Raw genomic sequence first — 27,757 nt, 5'->3', positions numbered from 1 at the left:
ACTGGACTAGCCTATATTTACATATCGGCTCAAATGCGCTGTATATGCGGGGTCGGTCCAGAAACGCCGTGACACTCCGGCTAGCGAAAACTCCGAAGGGAGCGATCGACCCCTGCACTCCGCGACCCCTTACTGCGGCTCCCGCAACAGGTACCTTTTCTATCTTTTCCACTTTCACATTCAATGGACGATACTTGCGATCACACGCTTCCAGCATGCTACGGCAAGACCCGATCAGTGCTATAGTTTATCCACTCTTTTATAGCTGGCGAGCGATGTTTCCATCTTCACGGTAATATACGCAACGAAACGATAGATTATAGTCCGTTTGATTAATGCAGCGGTTTTTTCGATGCACTTTGCATTTTTATTAACTTTTCACTAAGTATTATTTAGTAAAATACTATTTAACAAGTAGGGCATGCATTATCCATACTTTTTATATGTAAAGAGACTTGAAGCAGGAGTGAGAAAAAAAGGCAACGTGTCTTCTGAAGTAGCCTACATAGGCTTTAACTACAAATGGGGAAAATACCTTATGATTTGTGATTATTTTTGTTGCGTGTGGAAATTTCGACAAAGTATTTTATACTGCATAACGTATTTCCTTTTCGATTACTGTATCCCGAAAAGCAGTTTTACTCACTTGCACACGCTCGGCTTATACTGTCCCCAGTAGTTAAACACGTGTTTTCTCCATGTACTTCAGTCCCTTCGCCAAAGCGACGCCGTCTCTTTGCTTGTTCAACACGCAAGTAAACGCTGCCAGTTGAATACCGCGCTGACAAGTAGCCCAACGCACGCACTCATTAACATGATTATTAGACGAAACCATTAACATAACATTATTAACACACGCGAGTCTACGATCCGTCATTATCACGCAAAGTATACCAAAACAAAGCATTGTAATAATAATAGGCGGCACCTAGGCACATTATACGGAGCCGAAATGGATGGAGGAATTCTCCGTCGCTTGTTCTACTCGCACATTAGCAAGTAACGTGAATCGTAAAAAGAAAAAAAAAAGCAATAAATGGCAGATTTTAAAATTACTACAGAATCTCTCCACCTGTCTGCATTCCTGAGGTTTCGCAGTTATTTACAAACTGGCGCAATACTAACGCTAATTGTACATGTGCGTGTGATTCCGGTGGGAATGCCGCAGACCACAGACCTAACCGGCCTCTCATGACTCCGCTATGTCTTGTATTCAGACCTTCAAATACATTGAGAGTGTAATCCGCGGGATCTGGCTGCCTGGTTTCATATAGTGGTAAAACCTCCCCCCATAGGTCTTGACTTTTTCTTTGCCTTTGATTTATTTAGTTGAAACTCTGCAGTAGAGACACTGAAAGTACAAGATGCCGGAATTGCTAATGAGGGAACAACAGCAACAAAGCTGCGAAATTCTGCAGTGAGATCTGAGCTACAATCTGTGGGGGGATATGAACTGGGGCTTTAAATACAATACTGTCCCTTAAATAGTATAGAAAATAAAACTTTGTCCCAAAGCTTAAGAAACTTTACACACTCTAGGCCATCATCCAAGTGGAGGTGTAGGTGTGTCCGGGAATATGCGAGAATATTAAATAATACCTAAAGCCGTGGACTTTTATGTTCAGTCATGTCTAACTATGTATGAAATTTCAATCTGAAGCTGTCTGTTTTGTGATTTCTTTGCCTTGCGGTGAGGGTAATCAGGTAGGAAAACAGTAGGAACGGCTTCAACAAAAGGGCGTCTCTGACCGCCTCCACCCCCTCCGCGGGTGGGGTTCGCATGCGGCTCCCTGCGGTGGGCCGCCAAGCAGCCTGGACGCGGTGGTGCCACACCGCGGCGAGAAAGTGCGTGTGCGTGTCCATGCGCCATGTGGGGATTGAGATCCATAATGCGTAAGACACCTGGTAACTCCACCCCACCAGGGCCGAACATGTGCTTAGTACCCAGACAATGTTTACCCTTTTTCTCTATGAAAAGCTTGGCTTCTCTCATCTGTTTTCAGGTGCATTGAGCATTCCCCTTCAAGCAATTACTTTAGTTTTGCCCTTTGTTAAGAAGCTCTTATTTCATGTAGGCTCTTTTCTACACATGAAGCCTCTTTGCTCTGCCCTTAACTGCCTTTGACTAGTCCAGTCTTGCTCAGAGAAGTATATTGTCGTGTTCTGCTGTCCCGGGGAACCAATTCTAATTGTCCCCCCTCCCCCAGACTACTTGTTATCTGCCTTATTGTTCCTTTGGTTTGCCCCCAAAAAAGCCTTGCATCTGCACCATTTCCCCCCCCTGTCTCTAGTCTCTTCCAAAGTCTAAACTAGACGTAGTTTTCTTAGTCATTATCCAGCTTTTTGCATTGTGTGTTTATCAGTTTTTTTTCTGGATTATGTTAGTAACCGCATTCATAAGAACCACTCAGATTGCCAAGTTATATGATTTAGTGCAATTAATTTGAGTGTTATACCAACAGCTGTCTGGGTTTATATGTTCCGTGATTATTCAGATGTTTTATCTGAATTGGCAGCACGGTTTGTAATCTAATAGTCAACTGCTTTGATGTGTGAAGTAATTGTTGCATATTCCTGTCAGGACAGATGTCACCTTAACTGTAATCCACTTGCGTTTTTTGGTCTGGTGTCGGCTTGTCCACGGACAACATTTCTATAAACATCTACCTCATAGTTTCTGTAACGTAACTTGTTTTGGTTCAAAGTTCTCCCATACATGTGCAGATGACTAATGCGGCTTTGCATGTGCTTGTTTTTTTATTTGTGTTGCGGTATTGGTCAGGGCAAAGTTAAGCAAGGTGCAAACCGACAGAGCTTTTACCCAGGGGCCCCGGTTAAGTCACTTGAGGGGCCCCTTGGTGTAGTGACTGTTTGTGGTCAAAATGGGGCTCCCAGATTTATGGGGCCCCAACAAAACGGATGGTTTGAGCGGCGACAAACACCGCAGCTCCGATTACGTGCTCAGTGCCTGACTCTGCCCTATTATATCTACAGGTTACAAGGAAGTGATTGAACTTTGATGCCATCGAACATATACTCTTCTGCTATCATGGTGGAGAGTGACAAGCTTACAGCAACGGTAAGGCCAAGCTCAGGGCCTCTTTGGGGGCTGCTCTTCAGGGTGCTGGAATGTATGCACCCTGCACCCGAATCTGGAAAGTACTGCCTGCCACATTGCTGCTCTTTGTGCCCCTGGTGGGAATTCATACCTGACTGCATGCAGATCACGTTCGGTGTGCTTTAATACAAAGACAAACTTATGCTCTATAGTAGGTTTTTAACCCCTTTCCCACGATGAGCATTTATTATTCAGTCACCCTTTGTCCCCCCCCTTGCATTTCCAGGCCAGCTCTACCTCTCCCATTAACACGGCTGCCCTTCAGAAACTACCCCCCCCCCCCCCCCACCCCCACCTCCCTTCCTCTTTTTACACAGTCTAATGATTTACCTCCGATAGGAAAACCACGCAGCCGGTCTCGGCTCGCGATGCGACTGGACAGCTAAGCTGACGCCCCCACAAAGGGTCCATTATGCCGCAGCCACAGACTCGACTTGTCGTGATCGCGCACCGGTTTGGGTTTAAATGCGAGCCCCTTTTTCGCTCAGTTCGCATGCCGTCCGACGAATCGGGACGCAGTGCCCGCGTGTACCGGCCAGCACCCACGGCCGCACATGCGCAGCAGTAGCCTGTCTTTCCAGGGAATTTCCGTTCGTTCGCGTGAATTCACTGACACTTGCAAGTAAATGTGTCCGCGCATTCATTAGCGAGGCAGCAGTGTTGGTTCTCACCTCCGGGGTTTTTACTTCGAATCCCACCTGCTCTGTGTGTGTACGCAGTTTGAATGTTTTCCTAGAATTGCGTGGGTTTCCTCCTGGTTCTCAGTTTACCTGCCACAGTCCAGGGTAGGGATCATTAACGTGTCCGTACACGGGCAAACCTGTCCGTGGTAAGACTCATACTGTGTCCGTGGCAAAACGTTTTGATTGAGAAAAAAATTAAATACCGTTTTTAAATACCACGTCAATGCATATTTATAAGAATGTATCTGAATTCGCCATGGAGTTGAACCTTGGTCCAGGGACATTAATTTCGGTGCTACTAAATTGTCTCCAACGTTTGTGCCCAGCGATCTGGCGCTGCGTCCCGGGACAGGCTCCCCCAGTATTGACTTAGCGGTCGGAAGATGGTTGGAAATGTGGAAATATGCTCTTACCATACGATCTCACACGTGTAACATGTTCATAAATATTACAAATCCCGCTAACCTTTAGGCTAACTGTGTAGTTTCCCTGTGAAATGTAGACATTCGCAGTCTCCCCGAAGCACCCTTTTACCCTCTAAAGCAAATTTAACCTGGAAGTGAGAAGCTTATAAAAAGTGCCCCGCTTTAATTAAGCGTTGACGTTTCTGTAAAAGGACACGTCAGAACACGACGAAGACTCGCACTTGGATACTAAAGCGCCCTGACTTTCTCTGAATATTTTTATACTGCGAGTAAAATTTTAATTACTTTTAAATTGGGGGAAATGAAACCCGTGCTGACGTTAAATTGCTTGCATTAAACCATTTTTCGTGCAACCTTGAAGACAGAGACTTGGTTTCAGTTTTAGAGAGCTGTTTTGCCTTGACATAGTGGGATTAACACGCACTCTGTAAATGTTTCCTAGATGTTTTTTTGCCGTCATCATCGGCGTATTTGGTAAAATCAATCCCAGCACACCTTCCTGAATTTGCAGGCCATAGGTTGTGCAGGGACTTTCGGCATATGAAACGGTAAACGGTGACGTAAACGAAGGAAAATTGCCTATTAAGATTAGTGACCACAATTTACGCAAAAATGATGACTATGGAAAGTGTGACTGAATTTCCAATTTTGTATTCCTGGCTTAAGAAAATGTAGCCCTCAGCCTTTTAAGTGTTATTGTAGCACAAAGAAGATAATTATACTTCTATTAAAATATGATCCAGATTTTTTTTTGCCGTTTTCATAAATCGACGTAATGGTTAAACTTTAAGAATTTAATAAGGCTACACCCTTCTCAGTCTGCGACAGCTTTAAGACCTATAGGTGATTGCACACCGTCTCTTTGATACGTTTTTATTATTATTATTTTTTAAAGTTAAGCAGTATTTATTACCGTGTAGTTCTTAAATCCCATGACAGGCGACTATATTAATTGACGAAAAACGACTGTAGTTGTCTGTGATCTGAAATTTACACCTTTTGTTTGTATAATAAAATTCATTTTATGATGGCATATTAATTCAAGCATAGTAGCAATTTCAAAATGAAAACGCGGTATCGTTCCATCACAGCACGTAAAATCTGCCTTTCACCTCAGGGTATGGTATTCCCAGTTTAAAGACGTTAAGAGTTCTTTTTTTTTTAATCGAATCAAAAGACATTTAAAACCAGTGTCTGGATTTTCCTTTCCTGGAGGTCTGTTGGGATTATCTGTATCCAGCCGTGAGACGTCAGAGATTCGAAGGTGCAGGGTTGGGTCTGGCTACGCTTCTGCATCTCACCCATGAAACGGCTGTTTCCTTGCTGTATTTCTCATCGTGTTTCCGGTACTCCTCTTTGGGTGTTCCTGTGTGTGTGAGACGTTCGGTTGCTGGGTTCTACCACGGTAACTTGCAAAATTACTCTTGGTATTGTTCAATACTATCCAATTATATTATTCATTCATCTAGAAACCTTGAATTGTGCGAATAATTCCAAGTCACCATTAGATTCTCTAATGGCAGTTGTGTAGGGATAGATGCAATCCAAGCATTTTTACTACTTTTTCCCTTCCCAAAGCCTTTAGTTCAGACCCATGTACATAAACCTTGAGGCACAAAAAAGTACATTAGCTTTCAATTAGCGTACTTTGGCAAAACAAGTATTTACATGAGTAACTTGCTGTATTACCTCAGTAGTGTGGAGTTCCTATATGTGCAAGATGCATGTAGGGGATAGTCAGATTCTGTATATTTCATGTCAAGCTGTAATGCAGAGAGCATGCCGCAGGGTACCTGCCGCTACTGTTTCAGCTGCTGTTGGGGGCCAATTGCACTGGATGTAGCATTGTGCTTAAGGACGTGGCATGGTTGTTGGTTCAAGACCCAGGAAAGAGTCTCCTCTTCTACAGGTGAATAAACGCAGAGTCCTAACCCTAAATCACCCAGCCTGAGCTGCCACAGTAGTCAGATGTGTAGACGTGTAAATTGGAGGTTGTCCTGGACAAATGGGATAGTAATTATAAATAGATAACGAGCGCATGCTGGTACAGGACGTTGCCGCACCCACCACATGACAAATCACCTCAGGGATGAGAACCATGATGATACCTCAGCACCACACTAGTCTGAATGGAATAGTGTGAAGTTTTTTCTGCCACTAACCTCCAAACTTTCCGTGAAAGTCCAAGCACCTGCTTTTTAGGGCTGTACGTAGATTAACGTCATGCCCTGGATGAAGCAATCGGAGCTTAAGGGCCTCGTTCAAGGGCCTGATGGAGTAGAATCACTCCTAGCATTCATGGGATTCAAACCAACAACCTTTTAATTGCTGGCACGCATCCCTAGCCTCAGATCCACCACTCTGGCCATATAGACAGATAGACAGATGAAATTTGGTTCTCAGCCGTTGTCTGGTAGGAATTGAACTTCAGGAAAAGCAGAATATAGAGTGTAGAGAACCTCCATTACTGATCAGCCTGTTGGCCTCAGTGACCGAGGCATGAAGGCAGGATTCAAGGTGCAATCAGAGAGTTTTGGGAAGACTTTGGGAAGCATGAGGGCTTCCTGCTCGCTGTCGGTACATGCCACTGTGTCGGAGATATCCAGATTAGCTTCAGTGATGATAAGAAAGATGTTCTGGTGGAGATACCAGTTCATGTAGGGAGATGCTTCTGTAACAGGATGTGTAGCTTTTCCTTTTGGTCACCGAGTGACGCTCTCAGAACCCAAACGGTAGCCAGCGTGGGAGAAATCGCGGCCGATCTACACGTTTTGCTGCACTCTGCAGACATGAAAACCTGATGGCCACGGTATCACCTCTAAAACGTCAACAATGATGAGTTATTTTCTGAATCTGTTCCCATGAGCATGTACCACATGGCTAATCCTGTTTTTCCATTGCCTGTTAATTACGGAGAAATGGAAGTGTCTTTCTGCCAAGCCATTGCTCACGCTGATTCCTGTCCAGACCCTTGGGGTTAGGATCTCCTGAGCTCTTACTGGCAAATTTTCATCAGGCCGCTTCTGTGTCCTCGACGGAAAGCGATATCGGTACGCGGCTGTGCGTGCACCGTCGAGACGCCATGTGAGAATTTCCTCTAACGTTCGCAATGCGGCATGTCGAGAGTAATTCCCGACGTTTCCGGAATTCCCCTGCAAACGACGCACACAAGAGTTTCCTTGTTCAGAATTCCACCGAATATTTATATAATGTAATTGTGAATTCTGATGCCGTACTTAATTCTGTACTCCTCCACCTCGCTGTCCAAAGGTCTCCGAGCCTCAGTTTCCTGCGGGCCTAATGTGGAGGTGGTCTCCCCACCCCCCTGCCTCCCCCCCATTTTCAGAATGTGATCAAAGCAGACAGCCTGTGATCCCATTGGATGGCGCTAAATGGACCGCGCAACCACCTGGGCTACAGGCTGGCCTCAGGACTTTGACTTTTTTTTTTTAAGTTTACAAAAGCCTGGTACGTTAGAGTCCCATCTAGGCCCCTTTGTATGGGGGGGGGGCACGGGGGGGGATTTGGGAAAGGAGGGAGGCCCCACAGATCCAGCACAAAAGGCAAAAAGAAAGAATTACCCTCCAAATCACCTCATGCCACTTTTTTCTCAGGCTCCCACACCTGCTGTAATGGGCACCGCACTGCGCGATTCTGATTGGCTGGAACGAGCAAGCCCCGCCCCCTCGCTTGGTGCATGGTGGGCTCTCAAAAGTGCTTGTACTGAAACCTGACACCTATTTAGGGCATAAAGAAATTTGTGGCTGGAAAGATATCTTGGGGGGGGGGGGGGTGGAACAGTAATGGTGAAGGAAATGCAACAACAGTCGCAACAACAATAATAATTATAATAATAATCATAATGATAGCAGTAGACACCAGTCACAACCCTGAACTGGATCAGAAATTGGAAGGTGGAGGGATGGCTAATAAGATTGATAAGAATAATTATAACGGTAAATTAGTAGCACTGCTAGCCTCATCTCAGACTTCTTGCGTAATCCCACTTTTAATAAATCACCCCTCAGATAGCTGGAGCACAGACCTCACACTGTATTTTCCAAGAAAATCCCCTGCAAACACGCTCTCTGATCCCAGTGCTAAGCTGGCCCGTTTGTCAGTCTGTCAGCGTGTGCGGCCTGTTCTTGCTGAAAGGTATCGCTTCCCCCCCACCCACCCCAACCCCCCGCCCCCATGCTCCTTTCAGACATCTCCTGCAAGTCTTTGGTGCCGCAAGTAGTTGGTGAGATAGCTTCTGGGAGCTAGATATTATCTACACATCAGCTCATCTTATTAGCATTAAAAACAGAACAAGTTAGATTAGATCAGTGTTTCCCAATCCGGTCCTCAGGAACCCAAGGACAATCCACCTTTTTGCTCTCTCCCAGTTCCCTACCAGATGCAAAAATGTGGAATGTCTGGCAGGGAGCCTGGAGGGAGCAGAAATATGCACCAAATGTGGGTCCCCGAGGACCAAATTGGGAAACACTGGATTAGATAGATAGACACGCCCCATTCATACTTATGGACAATTTGACAACTCCAAATTAGCCTGTGGGGGGAGAATGGAAGAACCTCAACAATGACACAAGGGGGGAAAAAATGCAAACTGTACATATACTGACCTAGGGGCGGAGACTCAGATCCTGGACCCGGGGTGTGAGGGGCCAGTGCTAACCGCTACAGCACCGTGCCACCCTATGTGGAAAGCCCCCCCCCCCCCACAGTAGACAAACTGTAACCAATACCGACCCTCCCCCTACTACCTGAATGTAGTACTGCGATGTTCCCCCATCAGGAACTCTCGCAGAAGAGAGTATCGCAAATTTAAATGTAAATTTATGTCACTTCCACATCATGTTTTTTGTTTATGTAACAAGGTGCTTTAAGATAATTATCAGGGTTTGGTATTTTATTTTTGTTCTAATTTTGCATTGTTTTTGTGGGCAGTGTATTTATAGCTTGGTAGGTTGGCGCCGCCTTCTTACGATGGAAGGCTGTTGGTCTCTGCCGACTCTGGGCAAGGCCGTTTTAATGCCCAGCCGCGCAACAATATCAGTTCCTTTGGGTAAAAGGGTTTTTCAGTGTAATTGCTGTGTTTTGTAAGGTTCATTTTAACATACACTTTATGTGACACAGGGCCTATGACATGTTTATTAACATGGAAACCTGTTCATCTGCTGGCTGACAAACCACATGAAGTCCGGCTAGTAGACCAGGACAAACGGCAGGCCTTCCTTGCGTAGCGCCTTCCTTGCATAGAGCCTTCCTTGCGTAGAGCCTTCCTTGCGTAGAGCCTTCCTTGCGTAGAGCCTTCCTTATGTAGAGCCTTCCTTGCGTAGAGCCTTCCTTGCATAGAGCCTTCCTTGCATAGAGCCTTCCTAGTGTAGAGCCTTCCTTGCGTAGAGCCTTCCTAGTGTAGAGCCTTCCTTACGTAGAGCCTTCCTTACGTAGAGCCTTCCTTACGTAGAGACTTCCTTACGTAGAGCCTTCCTTGCGTAGAGCCTTCCTTGCATAGAGCCTTCCTAGTGTAGAGCCTTCCTTGCGTAGAGCCTTCCTAGTGTAGAGCCTTCCTTACGTAGAGCCTTCCTAGTGTAGAGCCTTCCTTATGTAGAGCCTTCCTTACGTAGAGCCTTCCTTGCGTAGCGCCTTCCTTGCGTAGCGCCTTCCTTGCATAGAGCCTTCCTTGCGTAGAGCCTTCCTAGTGTAGAGCCTTCCTTGCGTAGAGCCTTCCTAGTGTAGAGCCTTCCTTATGTAGAGCCTTCCTTACGTAGAGACTTCCTTACGTAGAGACTTCCTTACGTAGCGCCTTCCTTGCGTAGAGCCTTCCTAGTGTAGAGCCTTCCTTACGTAGAGCCTTCCTTACGTAGGGCCTTCCTTGCGTAGAGCCTTCCTAGTGTAGAGCCTTCCTTACGTAGAGCCTTCCTTACGTAGAGCCTTCCTTACGTAGAGACTTCCTTACGTAGAGCCTTCCTTGCGTAGAGCCTTCCTTGCATAGAGCCTTCCTAGTGTAGAGCCTTCCTTGCGTAGAGCCTTCCTAGTGTAGAGCCTTCCTTACGTAGAGCCTTCCTAGTGTAGAGCCTTCATTACGTAGAGCCTTCCTTGCGTAGCGCCTTCCTTGCGTAGCGCCTTCCTTGCATAGAGCCTTCCTTGCGTAGAGCCTTCCTAGTGTAGAGCCTTCCTTGCGTAGAGCCTTCCTAGTGTAGAGCCTTCCTTATGTAGAGCCTTCCTTACGTAGAGACTTCCTTACGTAGAGACTTCCTTACGTAGCGCCTTCCTTGCGTAGAGCCTTCCTAGTGTAGAGCCTTCCTTACGTAGGGCCTTCCTTGCGTAGAGCCTTCCTAGTGTAGAGCCTTCCTTGCGTAGAGCCTTCCTAGTGTAGAGCCTTCCTTATGTAGAGCCTTCCTTACGTAGAGCCTTCCTTACGTAGAGACTTCCTTACGTAGGCCTTCCTTGCGTAGAGCCTTCCTAGTGTAGAGCCTTCCTTACGTAGGGCCTTCCTTGAGTCCATCAGATCCTTCGAGTGACTTGTTTCACATTGTGGGGGGGGGGGGGTGAAGTAATCTTTCAGGGCAGGATCCACATTTTTTTGTAATCTCTTGTTCAAGTTACAACAGCACCAATTCTGGCAGGACTCTCTCTCTCTCCTTCCCCTTCTCTCTCTCTCTTTTGCTCCCTTTCTTGCTCTCTATCTCCCCCCCCCTCTCTCTCTCTCTCTCTCTCTCATTTGCTCCCCATGACGATTTCGTGCTTTTCCGCCCATGATAAATGGGGGAGATAAAACGACAGTGAAATCTGAGCCCGACTCACGTCTCGCTCAGTAAGCTGGGGGTGTTGGTGTAAAGAAAATATCTTCCCGTGCTGCTGGGGGTTGGGGGTGGGGGGGAGGGTCGCTTTCTGTGAGATGCTCGCCTGCAAGGGGGCACTGTTGTCAGCACATCATGTAACAGATGCAAACCTCTATAGAGTTTCGTGGGGGGGGGGGGGGGGGGGGGGCTTTGTGGTACCGCTCTGCCGGATTCACTTTATCATTTTTCGCTCCCTGCATGTCTTTTGCTCGAGGTCGGTGATATCAATGAGAATATGACAGGAGTGCTTGGGCACTAGTCCTATGCAGTGCCCCTCACGCTTAAACAGTCCGGAATCAACGCAGCACGGCAGACGTGTCCTCAGGCCACCCAGTCGCACAGGTTCCTGAGTATCCCGTGACAGTCCGGAATTTTGGGAAGTGCCATGAGACCCATGGAAGCAGAACGGAGGCTTGGAGATTGCAGTCATGTGATCGTCTGGGCACGCGGAGGCTTGGGCTTTGGTTAGGAACTGGTTTGTTGGTCCTGGGGGCCCCACTCAAAAGGTCCCCCCCCCCCTCAAGATATTTCAAAAACAAAATGAATAGCTAGTGAGTGGAGCTGGAAGATGGTAATCATGGTGGGTTTGCAGAACATGGTGCTTCAGCATCTCCTAAGTAAAGAAGGTGTATATTTAATGTTTAGTGTAATGGCTGTTTGCGTGGTTTGAGTATGTGCCGCGTGGATGACGGGAAAGGTGCTGAGCATTTGTTTTTGACCAGGCTGTCGTGAACGGGGACTCGCGGGCGCTGGAGAACCTGTCCCAGGGTGACAGCGAGCCAGAGGGCGCCAGCGAGAGCAGCCCCCTGCCTGCCGCTGAGCCCCCCTCACCGTTCAGCCCCAAAGAGAGTGGAGAAGCCGCGTCCACCCCAGGTGAGAGTCTCCTAAACCTGAACACGCCCTCCCAGCCGTCCCCCCCCCCACCTCGTCTGCGTATCCTGTTTCCTGGGTGTTCTAGGTGTGTCACATGGGAGCGAGAGGCACGTCTGAGAAACAGTCCAGACACATACGGGGCAGGGAACCTGCGGGTCGGGTTTGGCGGATTTACCAGTCCCTGCAGGAGCTTTGGAGGCGTGCGAGGTTTTCACAGGTGTTTGTGTGGTCGAGATCGGGCCACCGGGGTCGTGACCGGGGCGTCTGTCAGGCGCAGGGGACATCTGGAGAGGCACAGTGCCAGTGTGTGTATGATGGCTGACACTTACATTCCTATGGCCCACACACACACTCAACTTTTTCTCTCTCTTTTTCTCTGCAGACACCAACACAAACCTGCTCTCCCTGGGCAGAAAAAGGACAAGGAATCGCTCAGAGACGGATGAGGAGAGAGTCTGGCAGTGCCATTACAGCAGGGTAGGGGCCACATGGGGGTTGCACAGGAGGGGGTCTGTGAGGGGTTGGGAGAGCCGGTCACAGGACGGGGGTGTGGTGTGAGCGAATGTAACCGTGAAACACAATCCATGGTGTGAATGAACGCCAAATTTAGTCTCCTGAACAGAGAGTACCATGAAGACATGCAGATGGGGGGAGCTGTGGGAGATGCCGGGGGGGGGGGGAGGCTGTGTGTCTTGGTATGTTAGGACTCTGTATGTGTGATCAGAAGGGTGTTGGTTCATATCCCAGGGTCAGCAGAACCATTTCATTGTTGGGTCCATGAGCATGACCCTTAACACTCAACTGCTCTAATTTTTATTGCATCTGGTAAAATAAGGCATGGAAAAAATGGGGGGTAGAATGGGGGTAGTAAAATGAAGTGGATAGATGAATGGATGGATGGATGGATGGATGAGTTTGAAAGACAGAGAGGAACAGCAGGCAGTGGGTGGGGGGGCAAAGGAGGGCGGAGCAAGGTGGTGGGTTTGGGAAGAAGGAGATCTTGTGTGGGATTAGGGGGGATTGCAGGCAGATTAGTATGTCAGAGCTGAAAATGCCCTGAAGCCTAGGAGCAGAGCGGCTGGATCTGAGAGTCGGCGAGAAGCAGCCGGGATCCCGTCTGTCGTGGGAGACGCCGCTCCGAGGCGGCGTGTCCCTGTCTGAATGCGTCCCACCTGCTCTGTCCACAGGAGGGCGACGCCCACACGCTGGCCGAGTATGAGGCCGGCCTGAGGCAGAGGCCCCCGCCCCGTGTCATCTTCCAGGCAGGCCTGACATCGCGCCGCAAGCCGCGGGGCTGCGACAGGGGCCGGCAGCGCAAGCAGGAGACCCACAATGGCCAGGTGAGGAGCCCGAGGGGCGGGGCGCAGTGCAGCGTGTGGCCACAGGGGGCTTCCTGCCCAGGAAAGTGGCTCAGCAGTCCAGCAGCAGTGTGAAATTCAGTGGGAGGATAGATAGATGGATGGATAGATAGATAGATAGATAGATGGATGCACAGTGGGTTGTGCGTTTAAGAAATATTATCAATAGATAGATAGATGGATGGATGGATGGATGCACAGTGGGTTGTAGGTTTGAGACTCAAGAAGGATTATCAATAGATAGATAGATGGATGGATGGATGCACAGTGGGTTGTAGGTTTGAGACTCGAGAAGGATTATCAATAGATAGATAGATAGATAGATGGATAGATGATGCACAGTGGGTTGTGGGTTTAAGACTCAAGAAATATCAATAGATAGATAGATAGATAGATGGATGGATGGATGCACAGTGGGTTGTAGGTTTGAGACTCGAGAAGGATTATCAATAGATAGATAGAGAGATTTGAGAGACAAATGGGGGGGGGGACGCTCTTGAGTAGTATTATATTACTATTATATGGGACATTTTAACGGGAAATGGCGGAATAATGATGCTTTTTGATTTACAGTCAAAATCCTGTACATCAAGTATTGTGTCTAGATGGTATGATAGTATTAAAAAATTAGAGCGCAGTGCTGACTGAGGTTCTGCTGGTAAAACTTCTGCCAGCTCATTTTACTGCCGATGAATAGCGGAATCACAGATTTCCGGGACACTGCATGTCATTTGCGTGTGTCAGGGAGCTGCTGTCTGTCTGTGGGAGACTCACCCCTCTTCTCATTCTCCCTCTCTTTCTCGATCCAGTGGTCGGCGTCTTAATTATGTCCGATGTTTAGAGAAGCCGCCCCTGTCAGACTGCCCACGTGTGTCTGGATTTGGCGGGAAGTGCAGTTATGATGCAGGCCACATTGCAGTGACGACCGCGCAGAGCGTTAGGTCATCGCATGGGTCTCGCTCACCGTGTTGCCGCTGTCTCCCGTCTGTCACCTAGACCCCGAGCAGGCGGAGTCCCTGTCAGCTGGCCTCCCATGTGTCAGAGGACCCCTCCCTGATCTCCTGGAGCCCGACTCCAAGGATTCCACCCAGAGCAGTTCCTGGGTGTCGCTTTCCTCTTCGGAGACCCTAATCCAGCCAGAGTACAAGGTACCGTAATCTGACTGCTACCTGGATGGTGAAGGTTCTAGTCCCATTTAGGGCTGATCTTCTGAAACTCTCTGCTAGCTACCAAACCTTAGACTTCTTCCTGATCAGAGGTACCAACACCTGCGCTGTACCAAGTGTCGAGCAAGTTGACAAATTAAGCGATTCAGTTTGATTTGAGATGCTTCTGGTAACAGATGCCTGTTAAGCATTGATTCTGAGAGCGAATGAGAGATAACCAATCAGATTGTAGCAGAGATGGGTCCAAGCAACTAGAGGAGGCTGGATCAAGACATATGATTGGTTGGATCGACATCTGACAAAGATCTGATTGGTTCTCTCTCTGAACCAATAATTTTTTTGTTCTGCCCTCAGAACGTTTTTGTGTAAGTAAAACTCCCATGATTGTGTTATACACTGTTTTCTGGACAGGCTCTGGCCTCAATATAACAGGCTGAAACCAATACAACAGGCTCAATCCAGCAAGCCACGTCCGCTATTCCTTAGCCACTCTGACTCCTCCTTCTCCCTGCAGGACAGCAAAGGCTTCCACGTCGGGGAGCTGGTTTGGGGAAAGATCAAGGGCTTCTCCTGGTGGCCAGGCATTGTGGTGAGCTGGCATGCCACTGGCAAGAGGCAGGCGTCCCTGGGCATGCGATGGCTCCAGTGGTTCGGTGACGGCAAGTTCTCAGAGGTGGGAGTGAAAGCCAGTCCCCCTGCTATGTTAAAAGTCTGTGGCCTTGAAGTCCCTCTCAATCGCCTCCCCTGCCTCCTTTACCCCCAAGGTGTCTGCCGACAAGCTGGAGTCGTTCGTGGCCTTCCCCAAATTCTTCAACCAGGCCTCCTACGTGAAGCTGGCCTCCTACAGGCGGGCCATCTTCCAGGCGCTGGAGGTGAGTGTGGGGAGGGGGATTGGGCGAGGGCTAGTGAAGGCAAGGCTGTGATTAGCTTTGCGATTAGCGACGAATGCTAATCAGACACTGGAGTTCTCAAGTGAAAGGAAATCACAGGATCGCTGTGCAGCGTAATCAGGCAGCGAGTTCCACTAGCCTCGGACCCCCTTCATCTCCTGAGATAGGGTATCGGAAACCCTGCCCATCCCACGCTCTGCTTGTGTACAGGTTGTAATTCTCTGGCCTAAATGTATAGGCCTCTATCCTGCGTGATGTGGTCGCGTTGTCCGGCTCAGTGGGTTAGGATGCCGTGCCAATCATCAGTAGGTTGTAGTTTCAAACCCCAGAGTCGGCACGGTGATTTCCTCACCGGCCACTTGAACAAGGCCCTCAACCCAGGGACTGTCTGACTCTACTTTCTCAATCTTACGTCACTTTGGATGAAAATGTCTGCTAAGTAAATCTGATGTAATGTCCACGCGGCAGATGGCCAGTCTCCGGGCGGAGAAGACCTTCCCCCTGTGTGACGCGGAGAGCCCCGAAGATCAGATCAAACCTATGCTGGACTGGGCTTATGGGGGCTTTCTGCCCAAAGGCTCAGAGGGTCTGAAGCCCATGGAGAACTCCGGTAAGTGGCACTGATTGCTGGTTAAGCACCGAGGTGATGCTTCATGGATCCCCAGAGGGTATTAGGGTCTCGTAGAGTCAAAAAAAGACTCTCCCCAGTTTACGATGGGATTATGTTCATAAGGTGAAAACGCATTTTAATACACATACATCTAACCTAACAAACATCATAGCCTAGCCCAGCCTACATTAAACCTGCATTAGCCTACAATTTGGCAAAATCATTAACATAAAGCCTGTTCTGTATAACAAGTGTTGAATATCTTATGTAATATATTGAATAATGTGCTGAAAAAGAAAAACATTTACCAATCGTAAAGTCTGGAAGCGTCTGTATTATATATGTAATTGAAGGCGCAAAACAAAAAATTAAAATGATCAATTAATGAAAAATTAAATATACGAGTTAAAAATGAGACGATGAGAGACAGGTACAATGAATTATATGAAAAAAATGTACAGAATAAAGGTAAAGAAACAATATAACAGTAACATAAAAAGGAAAATGTAGGAGCATGAAAAAATACATGTGCAGATTAAAATTGAAACCTGCACAGAATGAGTAAGATGTCCAGGGGTATTAAAGCATAGGCAGGTACATGCTTAAGTTTGGGTTGTGTTGATGTGAGCTGTCAGGGCTGGCAGTGTGACAGAAAGCTGTCTGCCGGGAGGGCGGGGTGAAGGGGCTGTGAAAACACTCTGTCAGGCCCGCCCAGGTGGAGCGGGACACCGGGGGGGTCCTGTGTGTGTGCTCCGTGCAACTGATGCTTCTGTGGAATGCTGAGGTATTCCCGGGATTGCCCCTTGGGAAAAGTACACTAGCTGTCACCTGAATTGGGTCCTCGAATAGCCCATTTGGGCTATTACATGCAATCCGCCGGCTGCTCTGGGGGGGGGGGGGGTTTCCTGCCTCTCTTCCCATGTAGCAACGAGGTTATTTTAGCCAGCCGTTTTCCCCTCCCCACTCAGCGTCTGTGATGATGGCGGACGCCCCTACCCCCCCTTCCAAAGATCTGTCTGCTTTCTCCATCTTCAGACAGCGGCTCGCTGAACCAGCAGGTCTTGGATGTTGCTCTGACTGAGTGCTTCCCGGCAGCCAAGAGGCCGAGACTGGGCCTGTGCAAAGCCAAGCAGGGCACGGAGGACGTGTACAGCCGAGGTCAGAGGTCGTGCCGGTATCGACAGCGCCCCCTGTGGTTCTCTTGTATAATTACACAGAAATAAATATGGCTGACATTCTGCTGTTGTTTTAATTTCAGAACAAATGTTTCATGAAGTTTTAAAGAATCACAGAAGTATCGAAGGTGAATATTCTGCCATCGTGTGGGCGCGTGCTTGTGTGTGTGGGCATGGCCAGGGGTAGGATGGGAAATAGAATCACGTGAAATGGGGATGGGAGAAAGGAATGCAGACCTTATTTGGGGATGGGGGCTGGGTCAAGTGAACCAGAAGGGAGGAGCTAGAGCTGTATGGCGTAGTACAAGGAAAGTATAAGGAAAAAATTAGAAGAGACAAGGTGTAGACCAGGGTAATGGGGCAAGACAATGGAAAATGTTATTTCAAAATTATTACAGAAAATATATATATAACAATGGAACAAGACAGAAGCTGAGCATTTGATTAGGCTCCTCCCCTGACTTTGCTCCACCCCTTAGCCTACATGCCCCACCCCCACCCCTTATGTATTTTACGATTCATTTTATCGAATTGCACTGTTTCACTCGCTTTCTTTTTTGCCAGAATTTTGTCTCTCATGTGGGAAGACAAGGGTAGCAACGTTTCATCCGCTATTTGAAGGAGGCCTGTGCCAAACATGCAAGGTACTAACGCCAAAAAAACGAGGTTTGACTCTCCTTGCCGGCCCCTGGAGGATGGGCTCCCCCTTTGAGTCTAGGTCCCTCCCAAGGTTTCTTCCTTCTAGGGAGTTTTTCCTTGCCACTGTCGCCTCTGGCTTACTCACTGGGGGCTTTGGGTGAGGATACTGTAAAGCGCTTTGAGACGATGTAATGTTGTGATAATGCGCTATACAAAAAATTTATTTGTTTGTTGTTGTTTGTTGAGAGGTTGGTGTTTTCAGGGTACGGCCTGCAGGTGGCGCTTAGTGTGGGGGTGTCGCTTCCAGAAGCAGCTGCGTGTTTATGTCAAGGTCTAAAGGGATTGGGATGGTCTCCATTTATGGCCCTGGGGGTGTGAATCATTCTAGATTGGTTCAAAACCAGCGGTAGCTTTTTAGAGACAAACTAATTATGATTATTTTAAGAATCACAGTGATCCCCCTATTGTGCGAGTTACGTTCCAGACCCGCCACCGTGTTCGGTGGTGGCTGATGGGTCAGTCCCTAAGGAGCATGTCTGTAATCATGTGCTGATCCAGAGCATTTGGCAATTCCCACCTATCCCATCGCAAGCAGATTCCTTTACTGTCACCCCCTCCCCCCCCGCCCCACGTGGTGTAATTCCCAGAGCTCCCAGCAGTCAGACGAGGGCCGTCGCTGCACCAGGGATTCCTGTCATGTTTTCTGGCTCTTCATAACTCCACAGCGTCACGGACCTTTGGTTTCCCCCCCATTAAATTTCAAAAATGCATGGCGTTTGTTGGCAGCGTCCGGGTAAGAGAGCAGGTTGGATCCCGATGACGGATCCGTTCAACATGGTTCAGCTAATCGAGCGCCGATCCGAAACACATGGCGTCGCTCAGACGGCGCCCCTGCACCTCAGAGTGGGAGGCCCCTGTGGTGGAGGTCATGGTGGGGTCATTATGGACGTCACATCACTGCGTGGCTGGTTTTCGGTCCTGGATTGTGATTGGCTGATAGTGGTTTACGTTTGGCTTGTCGGGATGTGCTGATCTCACGTACATGTGTGCACACGTCTGTGTTTTCTTTACGAAACATTTTAGAATGCACAGTCAGTGGTTTCATGGATCAACATCCTCACCACTGCTTTACGTGTCCCATCCATCCATCCATCCATTTTCCAAACCGCTTATCCTACTGGGTCGCGGGGGTCTGGAGCCTATCCCGGAAGTGATGTTCATGAGGCAGGGAACAACCCAGGATGGGGGGCCAGCCCATCGCAGGGCACACTGACACACCATTCACTCACACATGCACTCCTACGGGCAATTTAGCAACTCCAATTAGTCTCAGCATAGACTGTGGGGGGAAACCGGAATGCCTGGACCCCACGACGACATGGGGAGAACATGCAAACTCCACACACATGTGACCCAGGCGGAGACTTGAACCCGGTTCCCAGAGGTGTGAGGCAACCGTGCTAACCACTGCACCACCATGCCGCCCCCAGTGCTAACCACTGCACCACCATGCCGCCCCCAGTGCTAACCACAGCACCACCATACCGCCCCCAGTGCTAACCACTGCACCACAATGCCGCCCCCAGTGCTAACCACTGCACCACCATGCCGCCCCCAGTGCTAACCACAGCACCACCATACCGCCCCCAGTGCTAACCACTGCACCACAATGCCGCCCCCAGTGCTAACCACTGCACCACCATGCCGCCCCCAGTGCTAACCACTGCACCACAATGCCGCCCCCAGTGCTAACCACTGCACCACCATGCCGCCCCCAGTGCTAACCACTGCACCACAATGCCGCCCCCAGTGCTAACCACTGCACCACAATGCCGCCCCTCTTTATGTGTCCCCCATAATGTAATAAAAACCTCTTTTTTTATGCTGTGGGGATCTTCTTTAAGGTCCACGCAAAGATCTGTGAATGCATTCAAAGAAGTTATAATGCCAAAAGCCTCGTATTTTGGTCCATTTGGACGAGTGTGGTGCTGAGGTATCACCCACTGCATGCCTGCACTCAAGATCTTCTCCCTTAGGTGGTTTGTTGTGTAATCAGTGCAAGCTCCATACCTCTTGTGTGGTTAATGTTAGGGCTGGGTAAGGATTAAGGTCGTCATGTTAGCATTAGCGTGTTCCCCATAGAAATTAATGGAGAGTCCCCACAATGATATAATTACAAATCTGTGTGTGTACGTGTGTGTGTGTACGTGTGGGTATATGTTTGCGTGTGTGTGTGTGTGCATTTGTTTTAATGCAAATAACCAGTGGTCTCATACATGGACATCCTCACTATAGTCATGCATGTATGTGTGTTTGTACATTTGTGTGTGTATGTATATATATATGTGTGTGTGGGGCGGGGAGGTGTATGGCTTCAATGAGCACAGAGCCCTAGATTCTATGCTGGGGGGGGCATTTGCAGTTGTGATAGTAACATGCGTCTCCACTCTCCTTCGATGTGTGTGCATGTGGCCAGGATGTCTACCTGGAGATGTGCTACATGTATGATGATGACGGATACCAGTCCTACTGCACCGTGTGCTGCGGGGGCAGGGAGGTGCTGCTGTGCGGGAATGCCAACTGCTGCAGGTGAAGACCCCCCCCTGACATTGACGGAGCATACGCGCCCCCTTGGCTCAATGAACACCCCCTCTGGCTCACTTTAATGTGCAGCATGGATAGAGGACACGCCCCCTGGCTTAATGGACACGCCCCCTGGCTTAATGGACACGCCCCCTGGCCCACTTAAACATTTAGCGCTGACAAAGGACACGCCCGATCTGTTCGTTTCAATTTTCACTGTCGACTAAGGACACACCCTCCCCACTTCTCTGGCCACACCCCCTCACCTCCCTTAAATTCTTGAATTTTTCTGCAGAGAAAGGACCCCCCCAAGCTAACTTAAATATTTGCTATTGAAAAAGGAACCCCCCCCCCCCCCCGACGCCCCCCCGACTTAACGTCAAACTTAAACACTTGAAGTACACTTAAAGGTAATTAGCAGAGTCGCCCTTAAGCGCCCAAGATTAACGAGATTTTTCCTCTCCTGGGTGTCTGAATTACTTGGGCTACATACTAATTGGTTAATTGTTTTTTTTTCAAGGCAGTAACCTCATAGCTGCCTGATGTTGGGATAATATGGCAAGCGGAAATGCATCCTCTGCATACTGCCCCCTGCAGGTGTTTCTGCGTCGACTGCCTGGACATCCTGGTGGGTGCGGGGGCATCAGAGAGCGCCCGCGCGCTGGACCCCTGGTGCTGCTACATGTGCCAGCCCCCAGCGCGCTACGGCATCCTCAAGCGACGCCATGACTGGAACATCAAGCTCCAGGAGTTTTTTGTGAATGACAACGGGCAGGAGTTTGTGAGTGTCGCCCCCTGCTGGCTGCCACATAATTAGTGTGCTTTACATTATACTGGAGCCGGAAAGGAATTATACAAGTGAATTGGTGTTGACAGTTTATAAAAGGGAAATGTTGACAATTTGTGGGAGGGCGGCTCTTTCTGGGCTTCGTGTGTGACTGTTTAAAAGAGACAAGTAAGAGATTCTATTGGAGATTATGTTAGAGAATGTCTCACTGTGTGCAACTGCGTGGGATTAATTCAGTTCCATTCAGTTTATCTTTAAATAGCGCCTTTCACCACAGAGTTGCCCCAAGGCGTGCTACATGGGTGTGTTGTGACAACATCATTAAGAGAGGATAATGCAAAAAAACTAGAAAAAGGAAAGACAAAGAGAAGAAAGAAAGAAAGAAAGAAAGACAGTGGAGGAGAGGAACCAAAAATTCCCAAGAAGGGAGAAAAAAAAACCTCTGGGGGTCCAAGGGCAACTGGCTGCCCCCCCCCCCCAAGCATACTAACATTATAGCTTAAGAGACAGAGATTGTATATAGGTTACTGTGTATGCGACAGTAAGTACAGTGTGTGTACAGTGAGTACACTGTGTGTACAGTGAGGCAGTTTGTGTCATTTTTCCTGTAGTATTTTATGTAATAATAAATGTTGGCCCTAGTGTGATTCACCCGGATTCGGAATTCACTTCCTCTCCAGGAAAACCCCAAGATCTACCCGGCAGTACCAGCGGATCAGAGGCGCCCCATCCGGGTTCTCTCGCTGTTCGACGGAATCGCCACGGGTGAGCTCCCGTCTGACACAGGTGGGCCGGCGCTCCAGGGCGGGCGGCGGGGGTCCCTGTAACGTCCAACACCGTGGCCCCTTGCAGGGTACCTGGTGCTGCGGGACCTGGGCTTCAAGGTGGGCCAGTACGTGGCATCAGAGGTGTGCGAGGACTCCATCTCGGTGGGGGTGGTGCGGCATGAAGGGAAGATCCAGTACGTGCACGACGTGAGGAACATCACCAGGAAGGATGTGAGTCAGCACCTCGAGTAGCCTGTGTCAGCCACTGCTGGGAGCCACTGGGTGAAGCCTAAAAATACGCAGGGGTGAGGGTTTGATAGACGCACATTAGTGTAGCACAATACAAACGGGCAGCTGTGACGGAGTCGACCAGGCGTAAGTGCAGCTAGGCTGAGCTTCCAGCGAGTGCCGGGATATGTGTGCAAGCAGCGGTGGAGCAGGAGCTACACAGCATCTACCAAACAAAGCAAGAGCCCAATGAAACTAAGCTACTCAGATCAGCATGAAGTGCGACATTCAGGGCTTTCAGGGAGCATGGAACGGTTGTAGCAGCTGAAGTCTTCATTTAATTGGGCTTTGAGACACACGTCTGTGCAAATATTTGACTCCCATCCATATTCTTGCACCCATGCCTGATCTGTCTAGACAATCTTTCACCAGCTGCACCTGTATGTCTTTACCCCTGACCTCAAAACAAACAACCGCCACATTGTTCTGGCTGAAAAACCCGCTTGTGAAAAAGTGCACCTTTCACCTGTCGGGGGCTGAAGCCCTTATCTGGCTGGAGGCGTCTCGCCCTGCCTGGGAACCAAAACTCTGCCCTCAGGGTTACCCTGCGAGTGCCTCTGACGCTGGGTGGGGAAAAGGGGGTGTGATTTACAACAAAGACCAGAATCGCAGTAAGATCACAAGGGTCTTCTGAAATATCCAGCTCCAGCAGGTCTGGAATAGGGTATGTTTACAACCACACCACACTCAGTTTCTATGACATCCGAAACATTTCCGTACCGCAGAAGGCTAATGTCTTGTCGTGAACGGTTCTTGCTCGTTTTTCTCCTTCACGCTGATTTTTTGTTAAATTTCTCGCGAATCTGCCACTCTGTCTATGAGTCTAACAGCAAGGGCGAAAGTGACTGTGAATGACTGAGAGACACACGCCGAGCTTGTGCAGAATCAACCGAGGTAAACTCTAGACTATTTGTCTAAACACAATCTAGAAAAGCAACTGAAAAGGAATCTTGGGATGAGACCGTAATTAAAATTACAGAGCTTGAGAAGGTTTGTTTCCTGCGACAGAGTAAAGATGTTTTCAAACCTCCTTATGATCTGAACCCAGATCACTGTCACCGCCCATATGATGTAAGACTTGCACGTGCATAACATGCGGTGTCCACATTAACATTGCACCGCATGCATGTCTAGTTTGCTGCGTTGCAGTACTCGCTTTACTTGGTACTCTCTCTGCGTGTGCAATGCTCCTGCATCTTACACGGTCAATTGGTTGTACAACACACTGCGATACTCCAGATCTGCCTATTCACTGTGCACATACGCCTATTAGTGAATGATATAGATCGGTTCACAAATAGTGAGTCCGGCTCCACCAAAACCAGTGCTAGGTAGAGTTAGGATGTGTGCCACTGGATGCTGGAATAGGCAGCGCGCTGAGACACACTGTGCTCACTCCATGCTTACTCACTCTGTGCACCAATTTGAAATAGTGCATTCTGGTTACTTTTAAAGTTTTTCTTTGTATATTTTGTTTATATATTTTTTATACATATATATTTGCCACGACTGTTCAAAAAGCACGTACGTTTTTTTTTTTTTTTTGTAGTGAAATTGGCTGCGTTTTTTGATGTCGGAAATGTTGTTACCAGATCCGGCAAACATTAAGTGAGACGTTGAGCTTCTTTGTTGTGTCAATTGACTTTCTGAGGTTAGGGTTAGGGCTTTGGGGGGTGTCGGGCGTTCTTGTGGGTGATGTTCATGACCCAGCCGGTAACTGGCGTGTGTCCACACTACTGTCCCATGCAGATCGCAGAGTGGGGACCCTTTGACCTGGTAATCGGCGGCAGCCCCTGTAACGATCTCTCCATCGTCAACCCTGCCAGGAAGGGCCTGTATGGTAAGGGGGTGCCGTCTGCACTTCTTAAACGTTTTATCATATAGACTCAAAAAAATTCTATATGTATATTAATCATATATTATTATTCAACAGTCCATTGGGAATGTAAACAGAGTCAGTCATATAAATGACTTGCCTGTTGATGATGTGATGAGGGGTGGGTGGGTCTGGGTGGAAATGCGTGGAGGAATGATAGGCTGTTGGACGGAGCAGCCGCATTCCTGCAGACCCTCCCTCCATGCGTGTGCTTCCTGGTTCCCCGGCAGAAGGCACCGGACGGCTCTTCTTCGAATTCTACCGGCTGCTGAGCGAGGCCAAGCCGAAGGAGGGAGAGGATCGGCCCTTCTTCTGGATGTTCGAGAATGTGGTGGCCATGGGGGTGAACGACAAGAGGGACATCTCACGCTTCCTTGAGGTCAGAGCCGTCAGCCGGCCATTACGGGCGGGGCGGGACTGTTGGGGGTAGGTGGACTCTGGGGGCTTGGAGGCGCTAACAATGTGAGGAGGACGTAGCTCCTATTCTTGTGTTACTTGCCATTTCTGTAACCGTCCTTCGGTCTGTGTATTTGTGGTTGTTCACTGACGCTGCATTTAGGAGTGAGCTCAAACACTTTTTCATTGCATGCTTAATCATGCAACGACAAAGGATTGCGATCCTGATGTTGATTGGCAGACCACCATGACGTGTCATTTTCCAGTGCAATCCAGTGATGATCGACGCCATCGAGGTGTCCGCAGCCCACCGCGCCCGCTACTTCTGGGGGAATCTTCCAGGGATGAACAGGTGCGTGGAGCTCAAGAGTCAGAGGTACAGAGGAGGGTTCTCCAGAGGTTCTCCATTTGCACTTGTCCTTAAACGTTGGTTGTTTTGCAATGTCGCCATGTGGCCAATCTTGGATCCCCTTCTTCTTTCCAGACCACTTTGTGCATCAGGGATGGACAAACTGGAACTTCAGGACTGTCTGGAACACGGTCGCGTGGCAAAGGTCCGTGCAAATTAGCCGTTGCCTCAGTGATATGACTTTCTGCCAGGGTGTGTCGGGGTCACATGACATACCATCTTCACATAATTCTTTGCAGTTTGGAAAGGTGCGAACCATCACCACCCGCTCCAACTCCATTAAGCAGGGAAAAGACCAACATTTCCCCGTCATCATGAACGGGAAGGAGGACATCTTGTGGTGCACGGAGTTGGAAAGGTGACCGCCTCGTTACAGAGACTGTTGGGGGGGGGGGGGGGGGGGTTAGGCTAGGGATTGGGCAGTGGACAGGCCTCGGTTTCACAGGGACTTCCTGATTAGACGGAATGGTGGTAAAAAGAGAGATAAGGGGAGGAGTTTGAAGCAGTGACTGGGAAAGTGGCACAGGAAATACTAGGGGAACTGTTTGGGGAAACCCCAGAGTGCAGGACCACTAGTTAATGAACAAATTTTAAATTAATTTAAAACAAATTAATTAATGTAGGGATATTAATTTCTCCACAACTGAATGAGTTATCGTCAGAGTCCAGGACTGACAGCGAATGTCAAGATGCTACATCTCCCATGACCTTCTTCTCCTCCTCCACATCCCCACCCCCCTCCGCCCCCTCGTAACTGAGACGCTCATGTGCTCCCCCTGCAGAATATTCGGGTTTCCTGTGCACTACACTGACGTGTCCAACATGGGCCGCGGGGCCAGGCAGAAACTGCTGGGCCGCTCCTGGAGCGTCCCGGTCATCAGGCACCTGTTCGCCCCTCTCAAGGACTACTTTGCCTGCGAATAGGGGCTGAGCCCCCACCCGGAGCAAGGCAGCCTCCTTCTGCGAAAGCGATCCGTACCACGCCGGTGCTGTCCTCCTGCAGCCAGTTACAGGGTCATATTCCGCCAGTCGTTTATGATCTCGACGTTCCGCTTGGAACGCCAGGATGCAGAGTTGTTCCCAACTGTTGTTTACTGTACACACACTTTACCTGTATGGGCTGGACTCCATGCTCTGACAAGTACCTCAGCATCACACCCTGCAACAGTTTTTTAATATTTAAAATACTTTTTTTAAAAAGGTGAATTTCTGGTCAAAATTTCATATTTGTGGTTCTAATATAAAAGAAAAAATAATTTCCTTAAAATACATGATGCAAAAGTTATAAATGGTTTAACAGATGTTCCGGAGATGGTATAAAAATACTTGACTAAAAGGTGAATTTGTCATAAAAATTTTGCATTGATTGTTTTAATAACAAAGAAAACAGTATAATTCATAGATTTATTTAAGCATAACACAAAACTTATAGTTTATTAATGTTATTCCAGAAATGATGTTTTAAACTCCCAGTTTTCATTGTTTCTTTTTTTGTTCAGAAAACTTTTTTGAAGTGCGCAAAGTAAAAACACCACATTACTTTTGGCCATAACATTTGAACTTATGGTTGGAGTGATTCGTGTGAACAAATGATTTAAAGATGAAAACATACGGAAGTTAATGAGCTGTATTGTTTACTGGCCAATAAAAGCCCACGTTTGTGCTTACATCAGTTTTATAATGAAAAAAGATCACTAGTTAATGTATTTTTAGAATCACATATTTGTTGTTTGTCTAAAAAACATGTTTACAGTATCAAGGAATATTTGGGCATATTAAAATACATCAACTTATTAACATATTATGAACTGTTTTTATATTTTCTATACAAATGGAATCAGAGGTGGCAATTTCAGGTCCAGAAAGTAAAAATCCAGACCATGATTTACTTTCAACCAACTAGATGAGCACTCTGTGACTGTGACTCTTTATGCTCAACTGGTTGGTTGAAAGTAAATCATGGTCTGGATTTTTACTTTCTGGACCTGAAAATGCCACCTCTGAACTGAATGTAAAATTGTACTTTTTTTTTAAGCTCTTAGCCTATATTTTTAAGCTGCAACGAAGTACTGTATGTTTTTTAAACCTTTTTATACACTGTAACATTCGTTTGTTCATGCGTCTCAGATCTCTATGCAGGAGAATACTTATAACTTTTTGAAATATTAATAAGAAAAAACGCAAATGTCCCAGCGATGGTCGTATCAGAAAGAAGGATGTCTGTGACAGCAATGTGTGTCTGTTAAAATCGTTCCGCTTCCAAGACGTTTGCCACGTGAGTAAAACCTGCCTCTGAGGAATAAGGAATCCACTGTTTCTTTGGTGTTATTTACACTGCTAGGTGCTACGTTTTCGTACTCTCTCAGTTCCTGCAAAAACCATTTTGGAATATAGGCATGTAAGTTGATTTTAGTGTTTGTAGATTGAGGATTATTATTGAAACTTCTCTTATTCTCACTTTCACTGTAGACTTTAACAATGTCTGGTTTTATATGTCGCCACCGTGTTACACGTTATATTTTGTAACTATTTCAGGACTCTAGGACCAATCGTGAAAGCTACATATAGCTGTATGTATAGTGCATACACATGCATATATATATTTTCCAGTTTTGTCGTACTATTTCGTTTTCTTAGAATGTTTTTGTATAACCATGGACCAAACATGCATATATAACAGTTCTTATTCTAAGAATGAATCACGGGTAAAATTAGCAGGTGAATTTACCCGGGATTAATTCACCCGGGATTAATGGCTCCTGTGCTGATAATTTGACAGTGTGGTTTTATTCTGTTATCTCTTTGGAGAAGAAGTGACTTGACTCTTCTCACGATGCACATCCTCAATAAAGATCATATGACTCCA

The 27,757-nt window shown here is 47.8% G+C and overlaps 1 protein-coding gene across 1 annotated transcript; it reads left to right on the top strand.

The window, feature by feature from the left end:
• Nucleotides 1–9: 9 nt before the first annotated feature.
• Nucleotides 10–27,757, top strand: dnmt3bb.1 (DNA (cytosine-5-)-methyltransferase 3 beta, duplicate b.1). Its single transcript, XM_048983265.1, has 22 exons — nucleotides 10–150; nucleotides 2,995–3,079; nucleotides 11,797–11,947; nucleotides 12,330–12,424; nucleotides 13,135–13,303; nucleotides 14,350–14,453; nucleotides 14,986–15,144; nucleotides 15,236–15,343; nucleotides 15,830–15,971; nucleotides 17,007–17,129; nucleotides 17,230–17,274; nucleotides 17,711–17,790; nucleotides 20,262–20,374; nucleotides 20,966–21,149; nucleotides 21,836–21,920; nucleotides 22,008–22,153; nucleotides 23,960–24,050; nucleotides 24,317–24,465; nucleotides 24,749–24,834; nucleotides 24,967–25,036; nucleotides 25,131–25,249; nucleotides 25,674–27,757. Exons 2-22 carry the CDS (start codon nucleotides 3,020–3,022, stop codon nucleotides 25,813–25,815), a joined length of 2,421 nt encoding a protein of 806 aa, XP_048839222.1. The 5' UTR covers nucleotides 10–150; nucleotides 2,995–3,019; the 3' UTR covers nucleotides 25,816–27,757.

This window comes from Brienomyrus brachyistius, chromosome 18, assembly GCF_023856365.1.
Source record: "Brienomyrus brachyistius isolate T26 chromosome 18, BBRACH_0.4, whole genome shotgun sequence".
NCBI classification, from domain to species: domain Eukaryota; kingdom Metazoa; phylum Chordata; class Actinopteri; order Osteoglossiformes; family Mormyridae; genus Brienomyrus; species Brienomyrus brachyistius.
The sequence above is the reverse complement of the archived record's forward strand: the minus strand, read 5'-3'. Positions and strand labels throughout refer to the sequence as shown.